The sequence below is a fragment of the Wallemia mellicola genome (genome assembly GCF_000263375.1).
Source record: "Wallemia mellicola CBS 633.66 unplaced genomic scaffold WALSEscaffold_30, whole genome shotgun sequence".
Taxonomy (NCBI): domain Eukaryota; kingdom Fungi; phylum Basidiomycota; class Wallemiomycetes; order Wallemiales; family Wallemiaceae; genus Wallemia; species Wallemia mellicola.
This window is the reverse complement of record NW_006531987.1, coordinates 14,600-32,314: the sequence shown is the minus strand read 5'-3', so window position 1 is coordinate 32,314 and position 17,715 is coordinate 14,600. Positions and strand designations below refer to the sequence as shown.

The following is a 17,715-nucleotide window of genomic DNA, read 5'->3' as shown; positions in this document are numbered from 1 at the left end:
TTAGTCAGTTCAAGTCTTGCATCATTACGGTGATTACGTGAGATGGAATTCCCACCGAAAATAGAAGAGAGCTTTGAGAAGGAGTTAATAGAGAATTTAAGAGCATTTTGTTTAGGAAATGGTTTAGTTTTATTACCACCGATTAAGGCGGGTGAAACTACTGTCAGTTCAAGCGAAGGTGTACAAGCACCTGTATCTTTATTCCCTACACCATTTCCTAGAAAGTTATACAATCAAGCTCTATCAATACAGCCTGTTTTCAATGAGTTATACGCAAACGTTGCCAGGGATGTCGAATTCCTGGATAAAGTTATGAGCGATGTATCTAGATTTGACACCTTCCAAGCCTCTTTATGGGATCAATGGAAGTCTATTAGAGATAGTATCGTACAGGTGTGTTCATTCATACCTTCATTAGATAATTAGTTTCTAACAACAATATAGCCAAATCAGCTGTTGGTTGCCAGAAGTGATTACTTGTGTAATACATCAGTAAGCTCAAAAGGAGATGTTAAAGGTTTATCACAAGTTGAATTTAATACAATAGCAGCCTCATTCGGTGCATTATCAAATCAAGTACATCAATTACATGATTATTTATCAAAGGATGTTAGATATAGCGGTTTACATCCTTTACTCAAGAATGATATTGCTGAAAATAATACACTTAATGGCCTAATTGATGGATTTGAAGCCGCTCACAAGATCTACAAATCAGGTTACTTAAGATCGAAGCATTCACCTTACATTTTATTCGTTGTACAAGATAACGAAAGGAACGTATTCGATCAACGCCTTTTAGAATTCGAATTAAGCAGGTGAGTTTAAGTACATAGGTGTATATTCACTTAACAATTATAGACGGGGCATAAGAACAATTAGAAGGACACTTACTCAACTTACTCAACAAGCAAGTCTAAGTGATGAGAATGCCTTGAAAGTAAATGGAATTGAAATTTCCGTCGTTTATTATAGAAGTGGCTACTCACCGGACGATTATACTTCAAAGAAAGAATGGGATGTTCGTAAATTGATAGAATTATCATTGGCAATTAAGTGTCCAACTCTTGCATTACAACTAGCCGGATGTAAAAAAGTTCAACAAGTTTTAGTTGATGAAAACACATTATCAAAATACCTCAATCCAAGTCAAGTTAGAAAGATAAAGACTTACTTTGTTGAAATTTTACCATTTGATGAATCAGATAGAGGAAAATTAGCTCATTCAATTGTCAATAATGTTGAGAAATGTAGAGATTTCGTTTTGAAACCTCAACGTGAAGGTGGTGGTAATAATATCTACAAAGAGCAAATAAAGGACTTTGTTAAAGGAGTTAAGAAGGAAGAACTTTCTCAATACATTTTAATGGAATTGATTAAACCACCTGCGAACCTCAACAATTATTTAGTTAGATATACGGATGATAGAGTTATACCATCTGACGTCGTGTCAGAGTTGGGTATTTATGGTACTGTAATATTCAACAACCATACGATAACAAGGAATGAAACTGCAGGTCATTTACTCAGAACGAAATCAAAAGAGAGTGATGAAGGTGGTGTAGCAGTTGGCATTTCAGTTATTGATGAGTTGTTATTAATTTGATTATTTTATACATTTGGTAATAATCTTCTAAGTCTAGATTTACTGTAAATAGTATCAGCTTTGTACTGTGATAGAAATTGATAGTAACTCACTGTGTACTATCAGCTAATGCACCCTTTGCTAGTCTATTCGTTTGTTCAGGGGAAAGGTGGTAGTTTTTGTGCTATATTTGTCCTATCAGCTTTGTACTTTTCTACTTTATCAAGTTGTATTGCTCACGTTTCTTCCTGTTTTACTCTGAGAATATCTGGTTAGCTAGGGTATCTAAAAGGGATGTATACTATTACATACTCTAGTGAATTGGTTATTCCCTATCGCTTTCCATCTTGCTGCAGCTGATGACTAGACTTAGTGATATTCCAGTTATTTAAGCAAACAGAAGCGTACCACCTTTATGATTTCTCAATCCATACTTTTCAACAATGTTGGTTGTACTAAATAATCTAATTTGTGTGTTTCTAAATGCTGATATCATCACGATGGGAGAAGACAAGTTGTGTATGAATAAAACAAAAACAATGAAATTGGTTATAAGTAGCAATTATGGTATAGTAGCAATCAATCAACGACTTTAAAATTATCAAAGTATTCAGCCACGGTATCAAAATTGTTATCTAAATTGTAAATTTTTGCAAGTAAGTCAGTTTTCTCTTTATCAGCTGTAACTTCTTCAAGTAATTGCTTTCTTCTTCTAAATACCCTAGTTGAATCTAAATGATTATGAAATTTTATGTCATTTTCCTTTATTGGTTTAAGTTGATGTCTCATTGCTGGATGCTTCTTATTACTCTGTTTGTGACTAACCAAGATGGCTCTAAGGGTTACAGTTTCTAAGTTAGAGAAGCTTTCATCTTTTAACACCATTCCATCGAGTCTCTTAAACTTATCAATGTCGTCTTGTAAGAAATGTAACTGTATGTGTCTGATTGACATTGATTTCTCGATCATTCTATAAATTAGATCATGAACAGGGAGCAATACATCCTTTGAATAGATTGTTACTGATTTAATTCCCCTCTTTATCGGTATATAATTCCATAAATCGTCATTAGGTGGTTGATTGATGATCAACGATGCCAAATTGAACTTCTTTAAGTTTTCATCTAGTTGAAGATACAACTCTTTTGCATTGTTTGTCGCGGTCTGAAAGTGCATAGATAAATTCTTAACATTAACCGCGTAGTCTAAAGTAGTAAACTCATTAATGAATCTAACAAACTTGGCGTATTGACTAAAGGTTGGCTGTTTCGATGAAATTGAATTCATTGTCATACGTCCAGGTCCTATTATTGACTCATATCTAACAATCCTACCTAATCTGAACATTTCTCTATTAACAACAGCTAAAACTGGTTCAATTTCAATTATCCTTAATAATATCTCTATAGGTAATGAGATAAAGCTGATTTTAGTTTCCATCATTTTAATTGTTTGTTTTTAAGGATCGGGCAATCAGACTACGAGGTTGTGTGTGACGATTAAAAATTTCACTCTTATCATTTATATAATTTACAATCCATCTTGATATAGTTTATGACATAAAGCTATATAGAACTTTTCTCTATCCATGTGATTTTCATATTTTTCAATTGATTTTTCCTTATCTTCATTGGCTTTTGATTGTGAAGTTGGTATACGATCACTAAACCATCTAGCGATAGCACTAACTGATGATTGTTGTGAATCAACATTTTGTTCTTCTTTACCTCGCCAATTACTTTCAATCTGTTTGTTGACATCCTGCCAACTAGATTCAGGGGTGTTGTATAAATCTTTATGATTTATTGGTTGTTTTGTATTAGTTGTCGCATCCGTAACACTACCTTTGTTATCTTTTGGAAACCCTCGTGATCCTCTCATCCACCAATGGTCAACACCGTCAATTACACCCAAGAACTCACCCCATTTTGCTGAACTGACACTAACAAGACCATCGTTACCTTCATAATCATCACCGATTTTACCTTCTGCTTCTCTCATACTAGCTTTAGCAGAGGCTTCTAAAACCAATTGAGGAAGGAAAAGTGGATGCCACCAACCTAATCCCGGATGCCGAGCAGCTATTGAGTAATACTTTACATCTTCTACGTCCGGTGTTCGAGGATTAAATATTCCATTTGTAAATGCAGTTGTTAAATTAGCGTAAGCAGGTGAGTCTAATAATGCAAGTAAATAACTAGATAGTGAAGATGTAAATGCGATCGGTAAAGAAATCTGAGGGAGTGAAGATAGTGAAGATTTTGAGTCTGAGTTAGGATCATTTGTTATGTTAGTTGTTGAAGTTGTAGGTTGCGCTTGTAAGAGTGGTGATTTTAATGAGAGTGGCATAGAAGGAACACTCAGTGGTTGACTGCTTGCATCTGCGGTATCCTGTATCGCTTGTGCGCCAATTCCGATATTTGCCTGTGTTTGATTGTGAGAACGCTATGCAATAAATGAGCTAACACTCACTGCACACCAATCCATGAATGGAGAACCTCTATGAGGTGTTGATATTGTCGTCAACGACCGTGGTTTATAGTCAGTAGGATTGATATGGGTGAGAAGATGACGGCAATCAAGACCACCCTAGAAATCGTTAGTAGATAGACATTTATAGTGTTTCCTAATCTACCATAGAATGGGCGAGAAAATTGATGTCTCTGCCTTTGACTGTATTCTGGAGTTGATTGTGCATCGCGTCTGCTCTCTCTTTAACTGAGCCAGTACCTGGAACACCGGTAACTATAACTTCCGCGCCGATTTTGTTACGTAGAATATCCATTAGATCAGCCCAGTAGTGTAACTGGAGCTTCGGAATACCAGGAGGAGTCCAAACATCGAAACCATAAAGACCTTTACTTAGTTAGATAAACATAATAGCTATATAAACCATCTCACCATGGCATAACACGATCGGAGAACGTGGTTTACGTATTGGTTCGAAAATGACGGGATTCCTAAGCAACGAGTGTATAATATGTGTTTTTTTAGATGAATCAACTGTATACTGTCTGTATAATGCACCAATCAAACGCTTATATCGACTTCTAGCACTTCTTGTTAACATTCGATGTTGACTTTTTACTCTGAAGATAAACCCCAACGAATTTAAGAAAGGGGAAGATGGAAGGGACAGCAAAATTTAGTTTTAGACACTTGGAACTACTTCCTAACGTTTATGAATCAAACGATTCTGCTAGATTAACTTTGGCATTCTTCGTAGTAGAATCTTTGGCGATTCTCGGAGAATCTTTGGAAAAAGCGTCTGAGTATTGCGATTACGTGTATAAATGCCAATTACGTGGGTTAAATTTACGTATATAGAGTTATATAACCGTTCTGTTAGCTTATATAAACGGTGGTGGATTCAGAGGTAGTCTTTTTATGGGAAAGCAGGAGTATGACAATGATGTAGGTGTATAATCCATCTAACATTAATACATTTTAACAATTATCCAGGAAATTCCGCCATACGATCCGTCGAATCTGACAATGACATATACAGCTATACTATTATTGGCATTATTACGCGATGATTTTAGTCGATTAGATGTTAAGGGAATAATTCGATCAATAGAAGACCGCCAGAAACCTGATGGTTCTTTTGCACCGATTCCTAGTGGCTCAGAATCGGATATACGTTTGGTTTACTGTGCATCGGCAATATCATCATTACTTGGTGACTTCAGTGGTATCGATATCCCCCAAACAATTGCTTACATCAAAAGGTGTCGTACATACGATGGGTCATACTCCCAGACACCAAATGGTGAAGGTCAGGGTGGTACAACCTACTGTGCACTCGCAAGTTTAGAATTGCTATCTTCACAAATACCATCTGAACAGCTCATATCACATAAAGAATCTGACGAGACCCTTCGTTGGCTTTCACAACGACAAATACATGGCTTCCAAGGGAGGACTAACAAAGATTGCGACAGTTGTTATTCATTTTGGTGTAGAGGCGCTTTCGAAAGCCTAAAGAAACTATCCAATTTACCTGATGATTTAGAGATTTTCAGTGATGAACTTGATGGAGATTTCCTTCTCAGTTGTAGCGGTAAATTAGGCGGTATAGCTAAATACCCCAATGAATATCCAGATGTACTCCACAATTGCCTCGGTTTGTCCGCCTTATCAATGGCAAAAAGCCGGAGCTCATCTGCGACAACTCTCAAAAGTATTAATAGTACTATAAATATTGAAATAACAGCATTAGAATGGTTGAAATCTAGAATAAATCAATTGTAATATTATCAAATTGCACAACTATCACCAAAACCTTGACTTGACCATTTCATACCTCCCGTAATGATGATGCATATTGCTTGACCGAGTAGGATCGAGGTGGCTGAGTAAAGGAAGCAACGTCTTGAGACTCCCATCGCATTTAGTTCCATGGCCATTGAACTGACTGTAGATAATGACCCGCCCAATCCGTCCTGGAGAGCTTGGAGAACATTACAACGTACTTGTGAAGACTGAGATGCTCCACTGAGATGGAACAATCCAAACCCAAGGCAAGTGAATACAGTACCTAAAACGTTAGACATGAGTGTTCCGTATGGTATATAAACACCAGGTTTGTTAAAATATCCAGCGAGTTTATGACGCATGTAAGCACCTGCTGGGGCAAATAGCAAGGCGTACGTCCAAGTACGCAGTCTGTGTGTAGATTCCGTTAATGCAAGCGCTAGCGTGATGACGTAGGAAACAACACCTAATGCGATAGCAGCACCAAGTGATATCTTCGATTTATGTTGGTAGCTTTCCTTGGAGAGATTGATACGCTCCTGAATTCGCTTTCCCAGTGCTAGTCCGAACTGTGCAGAGGCTATTGATATGCAGCTAGTTGATAGTATGTATGATAAGAAGTCAAAAGCGGCACCTTTTGCGTTACGTGACGCATAGTTTGGCGTATTCACATAAGTGTAGCTCTTCCATAAGTCTAGCATAAAGGTAGAGAACGTTGTGAGAGATCCACAATATCCAGTCGCTATCGCCAGAGTGAGATCGGTGAGGCTTGGATGAGTGAGTGAATAAAATAAGTACTACTTAATTTTTACGCACATAAACTCCAAACTTGGTTTGAGCCCATTTGCTAGTCCTATCACTAAACTTCCGATAGCCTGGGAGTAAATCACGGGTGGAAGAAGCGGTGAAGGGTAATTCGTGAGACTAGATAGCGCCAGTCTGGTCAATACACCGAGCATTGACGCGGGTATAATCAATCCTAACCCTCTGAGCTCATTTGCTATCAGAGAAGTTGATGGTCGAGGCATAACTTATGACGACAACTTTTGTTTAGCAAGTCAAAAGCTATCAAGTACTTCACATTCTCTATTCAATTGTTTCATTAGATGTTTATAAAGATATATGTTTACATTTTATAACTTATTTACTGTATCTTCATGTAGATTCTGTAGGTACAGCTGATGGTGCTAATGCTGTTGCTTCTGACTTCTGTTCATTATTACTCGTATTGTCCGGTCTTAAAGTTTATCAGAAATTGACGCGATTGCATTATTATCATACTCACTTCAGCCTCTTGTTCTGCTCATTTTCACCGTTAGACTCGTCCATCACATTCGATGGTCGCTTGGGAAATAAGTTAGTACATTAGTGTTTAGGTTGACGATATCACACACCTTTGACTTCTTCTTACTTGATTTGCTGCTTGACGTCCTTATTCCACCTTCGAATACAACATCTGGTAAAGCAGAACTAATTTGATTGAGCACGTTAAACTCTGATCTGAATAATCACTCACGCTTTGATATTCTTGACAAAGATCTTCATTTCACCTTCGACGAATTGATCCCACAATTTCGTCAATTTCATGAATTCATTGGTTGGGTAGGTAAGATTAAGCGTACGTTTCTCGTTAGTCTCGGCTGCGGTGCACTATGAGTGACACTTCTTTACAAAAGAATAAACTCACGATTACGAGGCTGTATAGCCAAACCGATGTAGAAAGTACTAATATATACCCTGTGTATGCCGTCTTCGGCTTCCTTGTTTTCATACTCTTCTGGTTTTTTGCTGCGCTCTTTAACCTCTTCAGATGGGTTATATTCGGCTGCATGTTGGACTTCCTCGTCATTAAGACAGATGAAAACCTCACTGAACCCCTTTACGAATGGATGGGCGAGTTCTATACCATCGACTAATTCAAGTTTGCTAACTAATTGTCTAACTTTAGATTCTACAGCTCCGGACCATTTCTTTTGGCTCTCGGCTGTTTGACCAGACGCGATGATCTGCAAGTAATGCTTGTATTTCGAGAAGAACTCGTGCTTGTTGAAGAGTTGTGACCATGTCGTCGTTCCCTTGTGGATTCCATCCAGAATATCCATACCTCTCTTGAATTCTTGTCTCATTACTTCTTGAGTTGATGGACCGACGTTGTGGGTCGAGCACATGGACGGGTAGGCTGGTGTGATGATAGGCATCCTATGAGCTCTGTCTGATGGATAGATCTATATGAGTTGTTAGTAAGATCACCAGGAGAGTGCTACTACCAACTTTTGGATTCCAGACACGAACTTTCAATGGCCCATCTTCGATTTCCTTCAATAGTACTGGATGAGGCCACTTCCACTGGTAAAGAATAGTAAAGAATTTGGCTATAACTGCGCCAGCATTTTCATTTGGGTATAGTTGACAAATTCGCGCTACCAACATAGCCCAAGCGACACCACCCAGGAAACCATTAACGTTGGAGTAAATTGCACGACCTATAAGGTAATGGAATAAGATTATGAAGTTGTTAACTATTATAACCTACGTTGTGCCCACAATTTGATACATCTCAGACTTTCTCTGAAGACTTGAACATTTGGAACGACTCTTAATATCTCATCTGTGACTCTGGATCCTATTATAATTGTTAAATTATCTCCATGATTAACCAAGACCGACCGTTTAAAGATCTTACACAACGCTCATCGAGATTTTTGAGTAAGTTGTCGTCAGCTAATTCTAAATCATCCGGGATAGTAGCTAAAGCTAATCTAGCAACCAAGAAATCGATTTCAATACCAGAAATTGTAGTTTTTATGATTGGTACATAAGCGTCTGGTACGCCTGCACATACGCTAACTTCTTCACGAGTCTTTAGAAGTGGTTCAAATACATCAAAGAAATCCTCTCTAGAGACGTGTTTTGGTACAACGCAAAGAGTGTCTATATCTGCGCCTGGTTGATTGACGCCTAATCTATAACTACCAAAAGTGAATATTTTACCACCAGCTTGATCAGCTAAGGACTCTGACATCCCATTCCTTATAGAAACCCTCTTTACGAACTCTTTTACTAAAGACTGTACCAATGCCAGTACTTTCTCTCTATAGAGCGTCAAATGAGATATGAAGAATAAATAATGATAATTCCCACCTATTGAGACTCTCCTGCTCAGATTCTATCGTATTCTGATCCTTGAGCTCTTGTATTAATCCTGCATCTACCTGTTTCTCTAGATCTGTAGGAGATGCAAGACTGATTGGAGGAGTGATACCCCATTGCCTGTGATAAAATTATTAGTAATAACTCTTTATTTTTTATTTATTTTACTTTTTTTCGTCCATCTCGATTTCCGATGACGAAAGTCTTAATCAAAAGGCTATCCATAACAATCAAGTATGAAATTAATTTCACAGGAGCAAATGGAGGCTAGTGGTAGAGCCACAGCTCTTGGCGGTTTGAAGGGTGCTTTACTTGGTTCTTCTCTGTACGCTCTAGTGTCTTTCATTCGTCTAATCAACTAAAACTACTACTCCAGCACAGCCGCTGGTTTATATTTCGCTGGTAGACGCTACCCAGCTGTAGCTGCCCAACCACCAGTACAGAAGGGTTGGTTGTTGCTTGTCGGCACACTTCTTTTCGGTGCGACAAATGCAGAATTCGCGTACGAAAACCACATGCGTGAACAATGGAAGAACGAGGACGTACAATCCGTTGAATTGTTAGAAAAACATAAACAAGAGAGAGCAGATCGTGAGTCATCTTTATCAACGGCCGAGAAGGCACTTCTTTTGGCAAAGGAGAATAGATTCAAGTTTGTAGTCGGATCATGGTTTTTATCTATGGCTGGTTCAGGTGCTTACATTTGGGCACGTAATCCTATGCAATCCTTCTCACAAAAACTCGTTCAAGCTAGAATGGCTGCACAAATTTCAACATTAGGTGTTTTAGTAGCTACAGCAGGTTTATCACAAATTAGAATCAGAGGTGAAGAAGACAGATTGAGAGCTAATAAAGCATCAAATGGTGACGATGATTGGAGATACATCGTCGCAGAAGAAGAACAAAGAGAGAAGCAGGAACAAGAGCAAAAGAACAAACAGAAATCAACTGATAAACCTGCTGATAAACCTTCCGATAAGTCAGAGACTCAAAAGAAGAGTGATTAAGTAGCTGAAAATTTTCGATCCATTCAGACATAGAATTGAAAATTACAATGATAAAAGGGATATAATTTTAATAATTTATAAAAATTTAATGTATCAATTACGTAATAAATGACAAAATCACCTCTCTACTAGTTACAAATGCGAGTAATCTTAACACTCGTTAGACACGGAGAGAGTACGGGTGAGTTTGTGCTATATAGCTAATCAATAATAAACTAATCAACAAAAAGATAATTTAAAGTCATTATGGGCAGGTTGGAGAGATGCAAACCTCAGTAATCACGGGATGAATCAAGCTCAGAGGCTAGCAAAATCATTAGAGAGTTACCCTATCAAAGCTATAATAGCATCAGATTTAACTAGAGCTAGATGGACAGCGTTAGTTTATCCTTTGGAGTTGATAAGCCAATGATGTTGACGATATTTAGTGAGCAAATACGTGATCACAACAAAACTATACCAGCAGCATCATTCACCACCAGTGATTTACTTAGAGAGCAGAACTTTGGTAAAGGTGAGGGTCAACCGTGGCAACAAGCACAATGGCAGCGCAAAAGTGGCAGAGACTTCAAGTTTGAAGACGGAGAGAGTCTACATGACGTTGCAGCCAGGGCTGAGAATGTTATAGTAAGTTATCCTAAATTAAATTTTGAAGAATATCAACTGACCCAGGGATAGGATAATATGATAATGCCATACGTTATGGCTAGCGCTTTTTCGGGACAAGAAAGCAATGTCGTCGTTGTAGCGCACGGAATATTTCTCGCAGAGTTGCAATACGCGTTACTAAAGCGCCGTCCTCAAGGTGTAACAGCATTCCAGAGATCACCATTAGAGAATACAGGTTGGCATAGAATAGCACTAAAGTTAGCAACACCTACACAATCTAAGTTGGCGTCAGATCTGCCAGAACGACGCCCAACAAGAAATGTAACAAACGACGAAGATATTGAAAAGCAGGAGACCTTGGTTGAAGGACCACCAAGCGAGTTGAACCCTGCGACGCCTATGGTAGAGATAGAACGTGAGGTAAAATATAAGAAGTTGGATGTTGGCTACATCAATATAAGTGAATCAGGACATTTAGTAGGTTTAACACGGGCTAAAGGTATTGGGTCTATGGCCTTTGATGAGAAGCAACCTAGAATAACTGATTTAATGTAAATTGTATTTTATTCATGTCTTAAAAACGATATGTCATCATCGATTGAATCAGAGTCTGAGATGTCAGATTTTAACGCATTGGAGCAAATACCAGATTTGAGATTTGAACAAGCTTTTACAAAATCATATAAGGAATCATCTGGTACGCTAGTTGGATTAGCTAAAGTGCTCATACTTGACCAGGTATGTGCTTAAGGAGCGGCGATACGAGAACTAAAATAGAGTAGATAATACTACCATTAATACAAGGTAGTCTCTGGGGTGTAGGTGTTTCCGTAGTAAAGAGTCTTTTGTTGTAATTCCCTTTTAATTTATTTAATTAGACTAGATTGCCTCCGGATCGTTGCACCACACTGTCCGTCAAGTTGGTATGATCTCCACAATCGAACCACCATGACAGAAGTGTTGTTACCAACTAAAATACCAACCTTCAGTAGCATTTTCACTAGATACGCACCTAGGAAGTCCAGTTTGGTTAAGGATTACAGGCCTGTTCAACAGAAGAACACACAGTTTAATCTCCTGAAACTCCCAAATGAGTTGATAGAACTTATCACAGATGAGCTTACCTTCAATCAAAACCTAGTTATCAGCTCGTTGAATCGCAGGTTGCGTTTGTTAGCTTATAAAAAGTTATTCCGTCATACCAAATTCCACGGACCTATTGACGATAGTAGTTTGAATCTGATAGGTAAATACATTCGGTGAGTTCTTACTTTATCGTTTTACACACCCCTAAACATCTCGCAGACATCTTACTGTCACTTTCGATCCCAAAGAACTACCGCAATTACACAACTTAAGAGCGATAGAATATTTATCAAATGATCCATTAACTAGTTCATCTTTGGGACAATTCGCGTTAACATCCAAGTTAATTTCACTCACTTTGGACATCACAATAGTGCATCCATCAAGGGACTTCCATTTACCAACGAAACTGAAACATTTAAAGTTGTCTTTTAGAGACGACAAGGATGTTCATGGTAATGAACCACCCGATAATATGGAAGATTATACGGAAGATCAAATCTGGTTCACAATCGTCCTAATGTCGAAGCTAGTTCAAATAAATTCCGCTACGCTAGAAACATTGCATTTGAAGTTGCTTTTACCTATTGATACGCTATCAAACGCCTCATGGCCAAATCTCAAAGAGTTGAGTGTTGTTAGGAGTTTTCCTAATAACAATTTCATACTGTTCCTTACAAGGGCACCAAAACTTGAAACTTTAATTATACATGGCAGACCTAACAATAGTCATTGGATTACACACTCCAGCGATTGCTTCAATGGTCATAAATTACTTGGATCACTCAAACATCTCACTTTAGCTGCGAAACCGGTTGAAGATGATCAGCTGTTTAGTCATCTGAACACATCGCTTGAATCGTTCACAATTGAAGATCAATTGAGTACAAGGTCGTCTCACATAATACTTGATAATTTGAGAGGCATTAAATTACAAGTGTTGAGGATCGAACCACTAGTAACCTCATTAGATTGGCTAATGGCAGTAACTGATACTCTACCTACTCTCCGAGAGCTTCATAGTAAGTTTTCAAAACTTAGGAAGTTACGAAACGAGTCTCTAGAAATGTACATTGAAGTTTTGGCTAGATTTAGGCAACTAGACACACTTAGTTTAGGTTGGGATCTAGATGAAGAGTCTGACGAACCATACACAATAATTGAAAGGGATATTACAATGAAAAAGACAGAATTTTACAACAATCTTGCATTTATTAGTGCTAAAAATAAAAAGCCAGGATTAAACAATATCTTATCACCATCTGAATCGTCAAGCTCATTAACACAGACACGTAAATCATCATATGATTCACAAGTTACATATATGTCCTCAACATCACTGTCCGATCTTAGCTCATTTGATTTTACATCACCACATTCGGGTTCTGATGTAACAGTTGACACATTGCGCGATGAAATACGTACTCAATGGAATAGAAGGTCAAACGATCGTTACTGGAATTTCATTGAAACGCTATCTAAGCGTATGACTACACTTAAATCAGTCAATTTGAAACGCTATAATGCATCTGGTGATCGTGAGGAGATCACTTTCACATTAGACAATGGTAGAATAAAATCTGGTAATTGGATACCAGCACTTGGATTCCCAAGTAAATCTCAAGCATTTTCGCTTTAAGGGTATTGAGATTTTTCATACTTTAACGACACTACTCACTCTCACGTTTACTGCATCAATTTTCAATTTGTATACTCACTTCTACATTAAAAGATATCAATAATTAATGACATTGTAAAAATGAAACGACATATGATTTATCCATTCTATTTATTAGTGTACAATGTGGATTGTTGTTATGTGAAACGAAAGGGACACTTGTTAATACGAATTAACAAACGCTATCATAGTCAATATCTTCGACAAGCTGTCTGAGACCATTGATAAATGCACCAGAGTCGCAGAAACCGTTTTTATCTTCTTGTTCACAACCACTAATACCAGTGAGTGGATGAACAGCGTCATTAATGACAATTCTGTTGAACTTTCCAGCCTTTTCTGCCTCATCTGAGCAAGTCAATGACTGAATAACGACGTTACTTCCAAATGGAACATTATTAGCTGTAACCCATCTGAGATTATCCTTGGAATATGGTGCAATAGCATCTGATTTGAGGGGTGTAGCAAATTGAGTGAGATTCAAAGCAGTGAGAATGTTAGCGATGACAACATCATGACTGAAATCGATATTGATTGCTTGATCGAGAGGAAGGAAACGTTCGTCATAATCAAGAGTAGTGTTAACGGTTGATGGTTTCTCTAATGCAGATTTATCGCCAGATAACCTATAAAGGAGCTCTTGTACCCATCCTAAACCGCGTGCTTTTGCTAAAGGATTACCGAAAGAGTCGTTACCATAGTTGGTGAGATCAGATGCATACTCGTATGCTTCCCATTCAGATTTGGTGAATAATGAACAGAATGAGGAGTAACCAAGTGCTACAGTTTCATATGCACATGTATCCTGCATCGCGTAAATGTCATCAATAGTAAATTCGTATCCAACCGCTTGTTCATTAATTCTTGCAAGCGCATCTTGAAGGTATATATTGTACCACTCTTTCTTAAGGTCATCACCAATGTCTACTTCCTTCTCCTTACATGTTTGCATTGGATTAAGTGTGTTGTTGAAACCACCCTTCTTTTCTTCGATGATTTGTACGAGGTGTGCATTGTCTTGCCAATCACTAACGCCAAAGAATCCGCTAATGAACTCAATAGCTGAATTATACATTCTATCTTGTGTAGTGGTTCTGAAGATTGGCTTGTGTTTTGTGAATTTGTTAAGGAGGTATCCATATTTCGTACGGAATGATGAACCACTGTCACTTTCTTCTGTTCTTCCGATAGGTGTGAGGATGTCACCACCCAAGCTACTCTTTATTAGCGTGTGTGTTTGGAAAAAGAAATCAAAACCCACCCATATGTCCAATCAGCAAGGAACTCAAGTTCTCCGTTAAATTCAACCGGTGATTCTGAATTAGAAACACCTTCGGTGAGATTAGCAGCGAAGACTGCTGGGTTTGCGTCCGTGGTGGGGTATCTAGCACCGTGTCTATGAACGACATTAATAGCGTCAATGCTACAACCTTGTGGAGCCAACGGTGATGACCCTTCGAGAACAACTGGTGAAGATCTGTACGGCGTAAGTACACCCCATTTACCGGTGACATCAAATTCTTCTACAGTTTCAGCGTCTCGTGCTTTTGGTTTAATAACAGGCGCGTTTGGCTCTTTTACATAGGGATAGTAGCCTGCTGGAGCTGTCTGTATAGCTGCTGGTTGTATTCCCGTTGGCGTAGGGCCTCTATGACCTTGTTCATATTTGTAGACGTCATTAGACAGCCCGTCATCAGTAGGCCAAGGTATTTGGTCAGATGTAGCTGAACCGGCTTTAACAGCTGTTGCACCTGGGTTGTATTAGTTGAAAGTATTAGTAATATTCATCACGAACGCTGATTCAAAGGTGATGATGATGCGATGCTAGCAACTGCAGCGATTAAAATTGAAGTTTTCATTTCTGGTAAAGCTAAAGAAGAAGCATCGGTTACTTATTTTATATGCTGACCCCCGTGCGTCGTTCCGCCGATAGCACGTTCATGACCACATCAAATGAGACACTGCGACCTCATCTAAGGTACATTTTCTAAAAATAGACATATTGATGGGACTTTTTTACGAATTATATCGATTATTCCTCATTTATGCATAAATTAAATTTATTCTATAATTCAGGTTCACCGTTATGCACAACATGGGTGTTGTTGAAATCCCCAAAACAGTCGAAAGTAAAGTTTGTCTCATGTTTCGCTTGCTTGAGTGCCTTGATAAATAGCTTGAGTTCACACATTCCTTGTGCATTATCACCGCATTTTCCAAATCCTGAGAGCGGTTGAACTGCGTCGTTGAGTATAACTCTGGCATATTCCTTGTTGTCTTCGCCGCATGAAATAGTCTGTATTAAGATGTTCGCAGCAAAGGGACTAATAACGTTAGATTTCCATCTTGGTTCCGCTGTTTCAATGTAGTCTTGAGACAACCCTCTACTGAAGTGCGTTAAGTTCAAGGCGACAACAACTTCACCTATCGTTACATCATGAGTAAAATCTATATTGACAGCTTGGTCAGTCGGGAATGTAATTGGATCTTGATTTAATGTTCTATTAGTGGAGCTTTCGTATGGCTCAAGGTTCTTTCTGTCGTTTGTCATTCTAGCAAGTAACTCTTCGAGGTATCCTAATCCACTAGCACGCGCGACTGGTCCACCGAATCCTGCGTCTCCATAGTGATACAAATCATAACCATATCCGTAGCCTTTCCATTCGTCTTTTGTGAACAGCGAGCAGAAGTGTGAGTATCCTAAAGCAATAGTTTCATCTGATGTTCGTTAGGTAAACCATCTGAAGGTAAAAGGTCCACATACATGCACATAAGTCTTGCATGCCTGCAACATCATCTACTGTGAAGTTTGCATTTTTCACATTAGCTGAGAGCCTCTTGGATGCATCTTGAAGGTAAATCTTTTGCCAATGTTCCTTGCGTGGATCGCCCTGATCAGCATCTTCGCGATTGCAAGCTGTGCGTGTTAGGATGTCTCAAATCATGAACTTAAACGTACTATTCCAAACGTTGAGAGTGGAGTTGAAACCATCTTCCTCAATTTGTTGAACAAGGTGGATCTTATCTGGCCACTCTTCGCCTAACAAACCTAACAGGAAGTTTGTGGCAGATCGATACATCCTCTCCCTATTGTGAGTTTAGTTGGTTATCAATTACCAAACTATATCCTCACTCAGTAGTAGTTCTAACTACCATCTTATGATTTGTGAAGCTGTCAAGTAATCTTCCGTAAAGTATACCAAATTGTGTGCCATGTCTAAACATGGTGTCTCGCCCAATGCTCGTGAGCTTATCCGAACCGAGTGGATAGCTATAATCGCTTAACTACGACAATTGAGAAAGGCAATGGGCTAATTTAGAAACTTACAAACTCAAGCTCGTCGAAGAATTCAATTGGTTTCGATGCGTTCAGACCCCTTTGAACCTTTTCTGATAATGATTTCGCAAAATCCAACGACTGATCCCATGAGCTGGGGTATCTTTCAGCGTGTCTATGAAGTAAATTCACGCTATCAATCCGACAAGATTGAGGCGGGAAGGGTGAGGTACCTTCTAAAAGTTGCGGTGATGATTTATATGGCATGTTTATACCCCAATTTCCAATAACGTCGAATTCGTCAATTGATTTCGCATCTTTGGCTACAGGTCTGACCAAAATCGACGGGTAATCTGTTGTATAAGGATACTCTACAGCTAGTGGTCTAATTGATAATTCAGGTAAAATTCCATCGGATACAGTACCTCTGTATGGCTGATCAAGGTTGAATACTCGCGAATAGTAGTCTGCTGTTGGTGTAGGAAGACTAATACTCGTCTTGCTACCTGCGTGTGATTCAGCTGTAGCTCTGGCTAGAGGATTGGCCTGCACAAGATCCCCTAATGCGGCTATAAAAGTAAGTTTTATCGCTATCCCAGCGATCATCAATGTTTCTGATACGAAATGATTTTCCGAAAATTGATAATTAATCAAAATTACAAGTTTATCTAACTTCTTAGCGGTTTTAATGCATCGGTGGGCGTCCATTTGATACGCTCTCGTGTTCGTTCATCTTCCACTCGCCATGACAGTCTGTTTGGAAGTCAACTTCTTCTCTGATGTGCCTGAGTGAGTCGATGAACTTATCAAATGGACACAATCCTTCATCGTCAAATGGACAATCCAATCCTGACAAATCATGTACTGCGTCATTCAATACTAATCTAATATAGTCACCTTATATGGGTTTTAGATTAAGTTAGAAGAGTAATGAAAGCATACCTGCTGGTGGAACCTTGTGAGTCTTTGTGATCTCCCAAGCATCGTAGTCTTTAGGGTTGGCAGTTGTATCGTCTCCATGGCATTTAATCTTTTGGAGGACGAGATTACCTAGGGATGATAAGCT

General features: G+C 38.6%; 12 protein-coding genes across 12 annotated transcripts; 6 read left to right on the top strand and 6 right to left on the bottom strand.

Annotated features, from left to right (window-relative positions):
* Positions 1–40: 40 nt before the first annotated feature.
* WALSEDRAFT_61512 (glutathione synthase) lies at positions 41–1,634 on the top strand (the record flags this gene model as incomplete). The annotated part of the gene is made up of 3 exons (XM_006960544.1): positions 41–393; positions 445–818; positions 862–1,634. Coding segments are annotated over 3 exons (1,472 nt in total), but the record flags the coding sequence as incomplete, so codon positions are not given.
* Positions 1,635–2,089: 455 nt separating this feature from the next.
* On the bottom strand, positions 2,090–3,028 carry WALSEDRAFT_70672 (hypothetical protein; the record flags this gene model as incomplete). Its single annotated transcript, XM_006960543.1, has 1 exon — positions 2,090–3,028. One exon carries the CDS (start codon positions 3,026–3,028, stop codon positions 2,165–2,167), a length of 864 nt encoding a protein of 287 aa, XP_006960605.1. The 3' UTR covers positions 2,090–2,164.
* Positions 3,029–3,086: 58 nt separating this feature from the next.
* WALSEDRAFT_58789 (alpha/beta-hydrolase) lies at positions 3,087–4,661 on the bottom strand. Its single transcript, XM_006960542.1, has 4 exons — positions 4,487–4,661; positions 4,221–4,441; positions 4,058–4,174; positions 3,087–4,009 (listed from the first exon to the last, which is right to left on the bottom strand). The coding sequence occupies exons 1-4, from the start codon at positions 4,653–4,655 to the stop codon at positions 3,116–3,118; spliced, it is 1,401 nt and encodes a 466-aa protein (XP_006960604.1). The 5' UTR covers positions 4,656–4,661; the 3' UTR covers positions 3,087–3,115.
* A 44-nt stretch (positions 4,662–4,705) lies between these two features.
* WALSEDRAFT_61511 (terpenoid cyclases/Protein prenyltransferase) lies at positions 4,706–6,869 on the top strand. Its single transcript, XM_006960541.1, has 4 exons — positions 4,706–4,889; positions 4,935–4,999; positions 5,048–6,610; positions 6,659–6,869. The coding sequence occupies exons 1-3, from the start codon at positions 4,712–4,714 to the stop codon at positions 5,837–5,839; spliced, it is 1,035 nt and encodes a 344-aa protein (XP_006960603.1). The 5' UTR covers positions 4,706–4,711; the 3' UTR covers positions 5,840–6,610; positions 6,659–6,869.
* Positions 5,048–6,870, bottom strand: WALSEDRAFT_70669 (hypothetical protein; the record flags this gene model as incomplete). The annotated part of the gene is made up of 2 exons (XM_006960540.1): positions 5,048–6,610; positions 6,659–6,870. The coding sequence occupies 2 exons, from the start codon at positions 6,868–6,870 to the stop codon at positions 5,845–5,847; spliced, it is 978 nt and encodes a 325-aa protein (XP_006960602.1). The 3' UTR covers positions 5,048–5,844.
* A 300-nt stretch (positions 6,871–7,170) lies between these two features.
* On the bottom strand, positions 7,171–9,105 carry WALSEDRAFT_22659 (Poly(A) polymerase; the record flags this gene model as incomplete). Its single annotated transcript, XM_006960539.1, has 7 exons — positions 7,171–7,312; positions 7,359–7,482; positions 7,530–8,067; positions 8,114–8,325; positions 8,376–8,486; positions 8,510–8,934; positions 8,984–9,105. Coding segments are annotated over 7 exons (1,674 nt in total), but the record flags the coding sequence as incomplete, so codon positions are not given.
* A 97-nt stretch (positions 9,106–9,202) lies between these two features.
* On the top strand, positions 9,203–10,130 carry WALSEDRAFT_61510 (hypothetical protein). The gene is made up of 2 exons (XM_006960538.1): positions 9,203–9,317; positions 9,369–10,130. Exons 1-2 carry the CDS (start codon positions 9,229–9,231, stop codon positions 9,997–9,999), a joined length of 720 nt encoding a protein of 239 aa, XP_006960600.1. The 5' UTR covers positions 9,203–9,228; the 3' UTR covers positions 10,000–10,130.
* On the top strand, positions 10,128–11,471 carry WALSEDRAFT_61508 (phosphoglycerate mutase-like protein). Its single transcript, XM_006960536.1, has 4 exons — positions 10,128–10,180; positions 10,230–10,377; positions 10,428–10,626; positions 10,678–11,471. Exons 1-4 carry the CDS (start codon positions 10,138–10,140, stop codon positions 11,161–11,163), a joined length of 876 nt encoding a protein of 291 aa, XP_006960598.1. The 5' UTR covers positions 10,128–10,137; the 3' UTR covers positions 11,164–11,471.
* Positions 11,194–11,462, top strand: WALSEDRAFT_66429 (hypothetical protein; the record flags this gene model as incomplete). The annotated part of the gene is made up of 2 exons (XM_006960537.1): positions 11,194–11,346; positions 11,391–11,462. 2 exons carry the CDS (start codon positions 11,194–11,196, stop codon positions 11,460–11,462), a joined length of 225 nt encoding a protein of 74 aa, XP_006960599.1.
* A 28-nt stretch (positions 11,472–11,499) lies between the features above and the next one.
* WALSEDRAFT_61505 (hypothetical protein) lies at positions 11,500–13,479 on the top strand. Its single transcript, XM_006960535.1, has 2 exons — positions 11,500–11,867; positions 11,914–13,479. Exons 1-2 carry the CDS (start codon positions 11,557–11,559, stop codon positions 13,331–13,333), a joined length of 1,731 nt encoding a protein of 576 aa, XP_006960597.1. The 5' UTR covers positions 11,500–11,556; the 3' UTR covers positions 13,334–13,479.
* Positions 13,455–15,271, bottom strand: WALSEDRAFT_34098 (phosphoglycerate mutase-like protein). The gene is made up of 3 exons (XM_006960534.1): positions 15,168–15,271; positions 14,634–15,123; positions 13,455–14,586 (listed from the first exon to the last, which is right to left on the bottom strand). The coding sequence occupies exons 1-3, from the start codon at positions 15,229–15,231 to the stop codon at positions 13,545–13,547; spliced, it is 1,596 nt and encodes a 531-aa protein (XP_006960596.1). The 5' UTR covers positions 15,232–15,271; the 3' UTR covers positions 13,455–13,544.
* Positions 15,272–15,401: 130 nt separating this feature from the next.
* On the bottom strand, positions 15,402–17,599 carry WALSEDRAFT_34097 (phosphoglycerate mutase-like protein). The gene is made up of 5 exons (XM_006960533.1): positions 16,701–17,599; positions 16,506–16,657; positions 16,332–16,459; positions 16,137–16,289; positions 15,402–16,090 (listed from the first exon to the last, which is right to left on the bottom strand). The coding sequence occupies exons 1-5, from the start codon at positions 17,355–17,357 to the stop codon at positions 15,438–15,440; spliced, it is 1,743 nt and encodes a 580-aa protein (XP_006960595.1). The 5' UTR covers positions 17,358–17,599; the 3' UTR covers positions 15,402–15,437.
* Positions 17,600–17,715: the final 116 nt, after the last annotated feature.

Excerpts from the sequence above, each read along its gene's own strand:
- WALSEDRAFT_58789 (XM_006960542.1), bottom strand. The coding sequence starts at position 4,655 with ATGTTAACAAGAAGTGCTAGAAGTCGATATAAGCGTTTGATTGGTGCA. Across the intron at positions 4,442-4,486 it reads TCCGATCGTGTTATGCCATG|GTCTTTATGGTTTCGATGTT; the intron begins GTGAGATGGTTT and ends AACTAAGTAAAG. Across the intron at positions 4,010-4,057 it reads CATTCATGGATTGGTGTGCA|GCAAATATCGGAATTGGCGC; the intron begins GTGAGTGTTAGC and ends AATCAAACACAG.
- WALSEDRAFT_61511 (XM_006960541.1), top strand. The coding sequence starts at position 4,712 with ATGGAAGGGACAGCAAAATTTAGTTTTAGACACTTGGAACTACTTCCT. Across the intron at positions 4,890-4,934 it reads CGTGTATAAATGCCAATTAC|CTTATATAAACGGTGGTGGA; the intron begins GTGGGTTAAATT and ends CCGTTCTGTTAG. Across the intron at positions 5,000-5,047 it reads AGCAGGAGTATGACAATGAT|GAAATTCCGCCATACGATCC; the intron begins GTAGGTGTATAA and ends ACAATTATCCAG.
- WALSEDRAFT_61510 (XM_006960538.1), top strand. The coding sequence starts at position 9,229 with ATGAAATTAATTTCACAGGAGCAAATGGAGGCTAGTGGTAGAGCCACA. Across the intron at positions 9,318-9,368 it reads GCTTTACTTGGTTCTTCTCT|CACAGCCGCTGGTTTATATT; the intron begins GTACGCTCTAGT and ends CTACTACTCCAG.
- WALSEDRAFT_61508 (XM_006960536.1), top strand. The coding sequence starts at position 10,138 with ATGCGAGTAATCTTAACACTCGTTAGACACGGAGAGAGTACGG. Across the intron at positions 10,378-10,427 it reads ACTAGAGCTAGATGGACAGC|TGAGCAAATACGTGATCACA; the intron begins GTTAGTTTATCC and ends GACGATATTTAG. Across the intron at positions 10,627-10,677 it reads CCAGGGCTGAGAATGTTATA|GATAATATGATAATGCCATA; the intron begins GTAAGTTATCCT and ends ACCCAGGGATAG.
- WALSEDRAFT_61505 (XM_006960535.1), top strand. The coding sequence starts at position 11,557 with ATGACAGAAGTGTTGTTACCAACTAAAATACCAACCTTCAGTAGCATT. Across the intron at positions 11,868-11,913 it reads CTGATAGGTAAATACATTCG|ACATCTTACTGTCACTTTCG; the intron begins GTGAGTTCTTAC and ends AACATCTCGCAG.
- WALSEDRAFT_34098 (XM_006960534.1), bottom strand. The coding sequence starts at position 15,231 with ATGAAAACTTCAATTTTAATCGCTGCAGTTGCTAGCATCGCATCATCA. Across the intron at positions 15,124-15,167 it reads ATCATCACCTTTGAATCAGC|GTGCAACAGCTGTTAAAGCC; the intron begins GTTCGTGATGAA and ends AATACAACCCAG. Across the intron at positions 14,587-14,633 it reads CTTGCTGATTGGACATATGG|CTTGGGTGGTGACATCCTCA; the intron begins GTGGGTTTTGAT and ends AATAAAGAGTAG.
- WALSEDRAFT_34097 (XM_006960533.1), bottom strand. The coding sequence starts at position 17,357 with ATGGACGCCCACCGATGCATTAAAACCGCTAAGAAGTTAGATAAACTT. Across the intron at positions 16,658-16,700 it reads TCTTCGACGAGCTTGAGTTT|TTAAGCGATTATAGCTATCC; the intron begins GTAAGTTTCTAA and ends CAATTGTCGTAG. Across the intron at positions 16,091-16,136 it reads CATGCAAGACTTATGTGCAT|ATGAAACTATTGCTTTAGGA; the intron begins GTATGTGGACCT and ends AACGAACATCAG.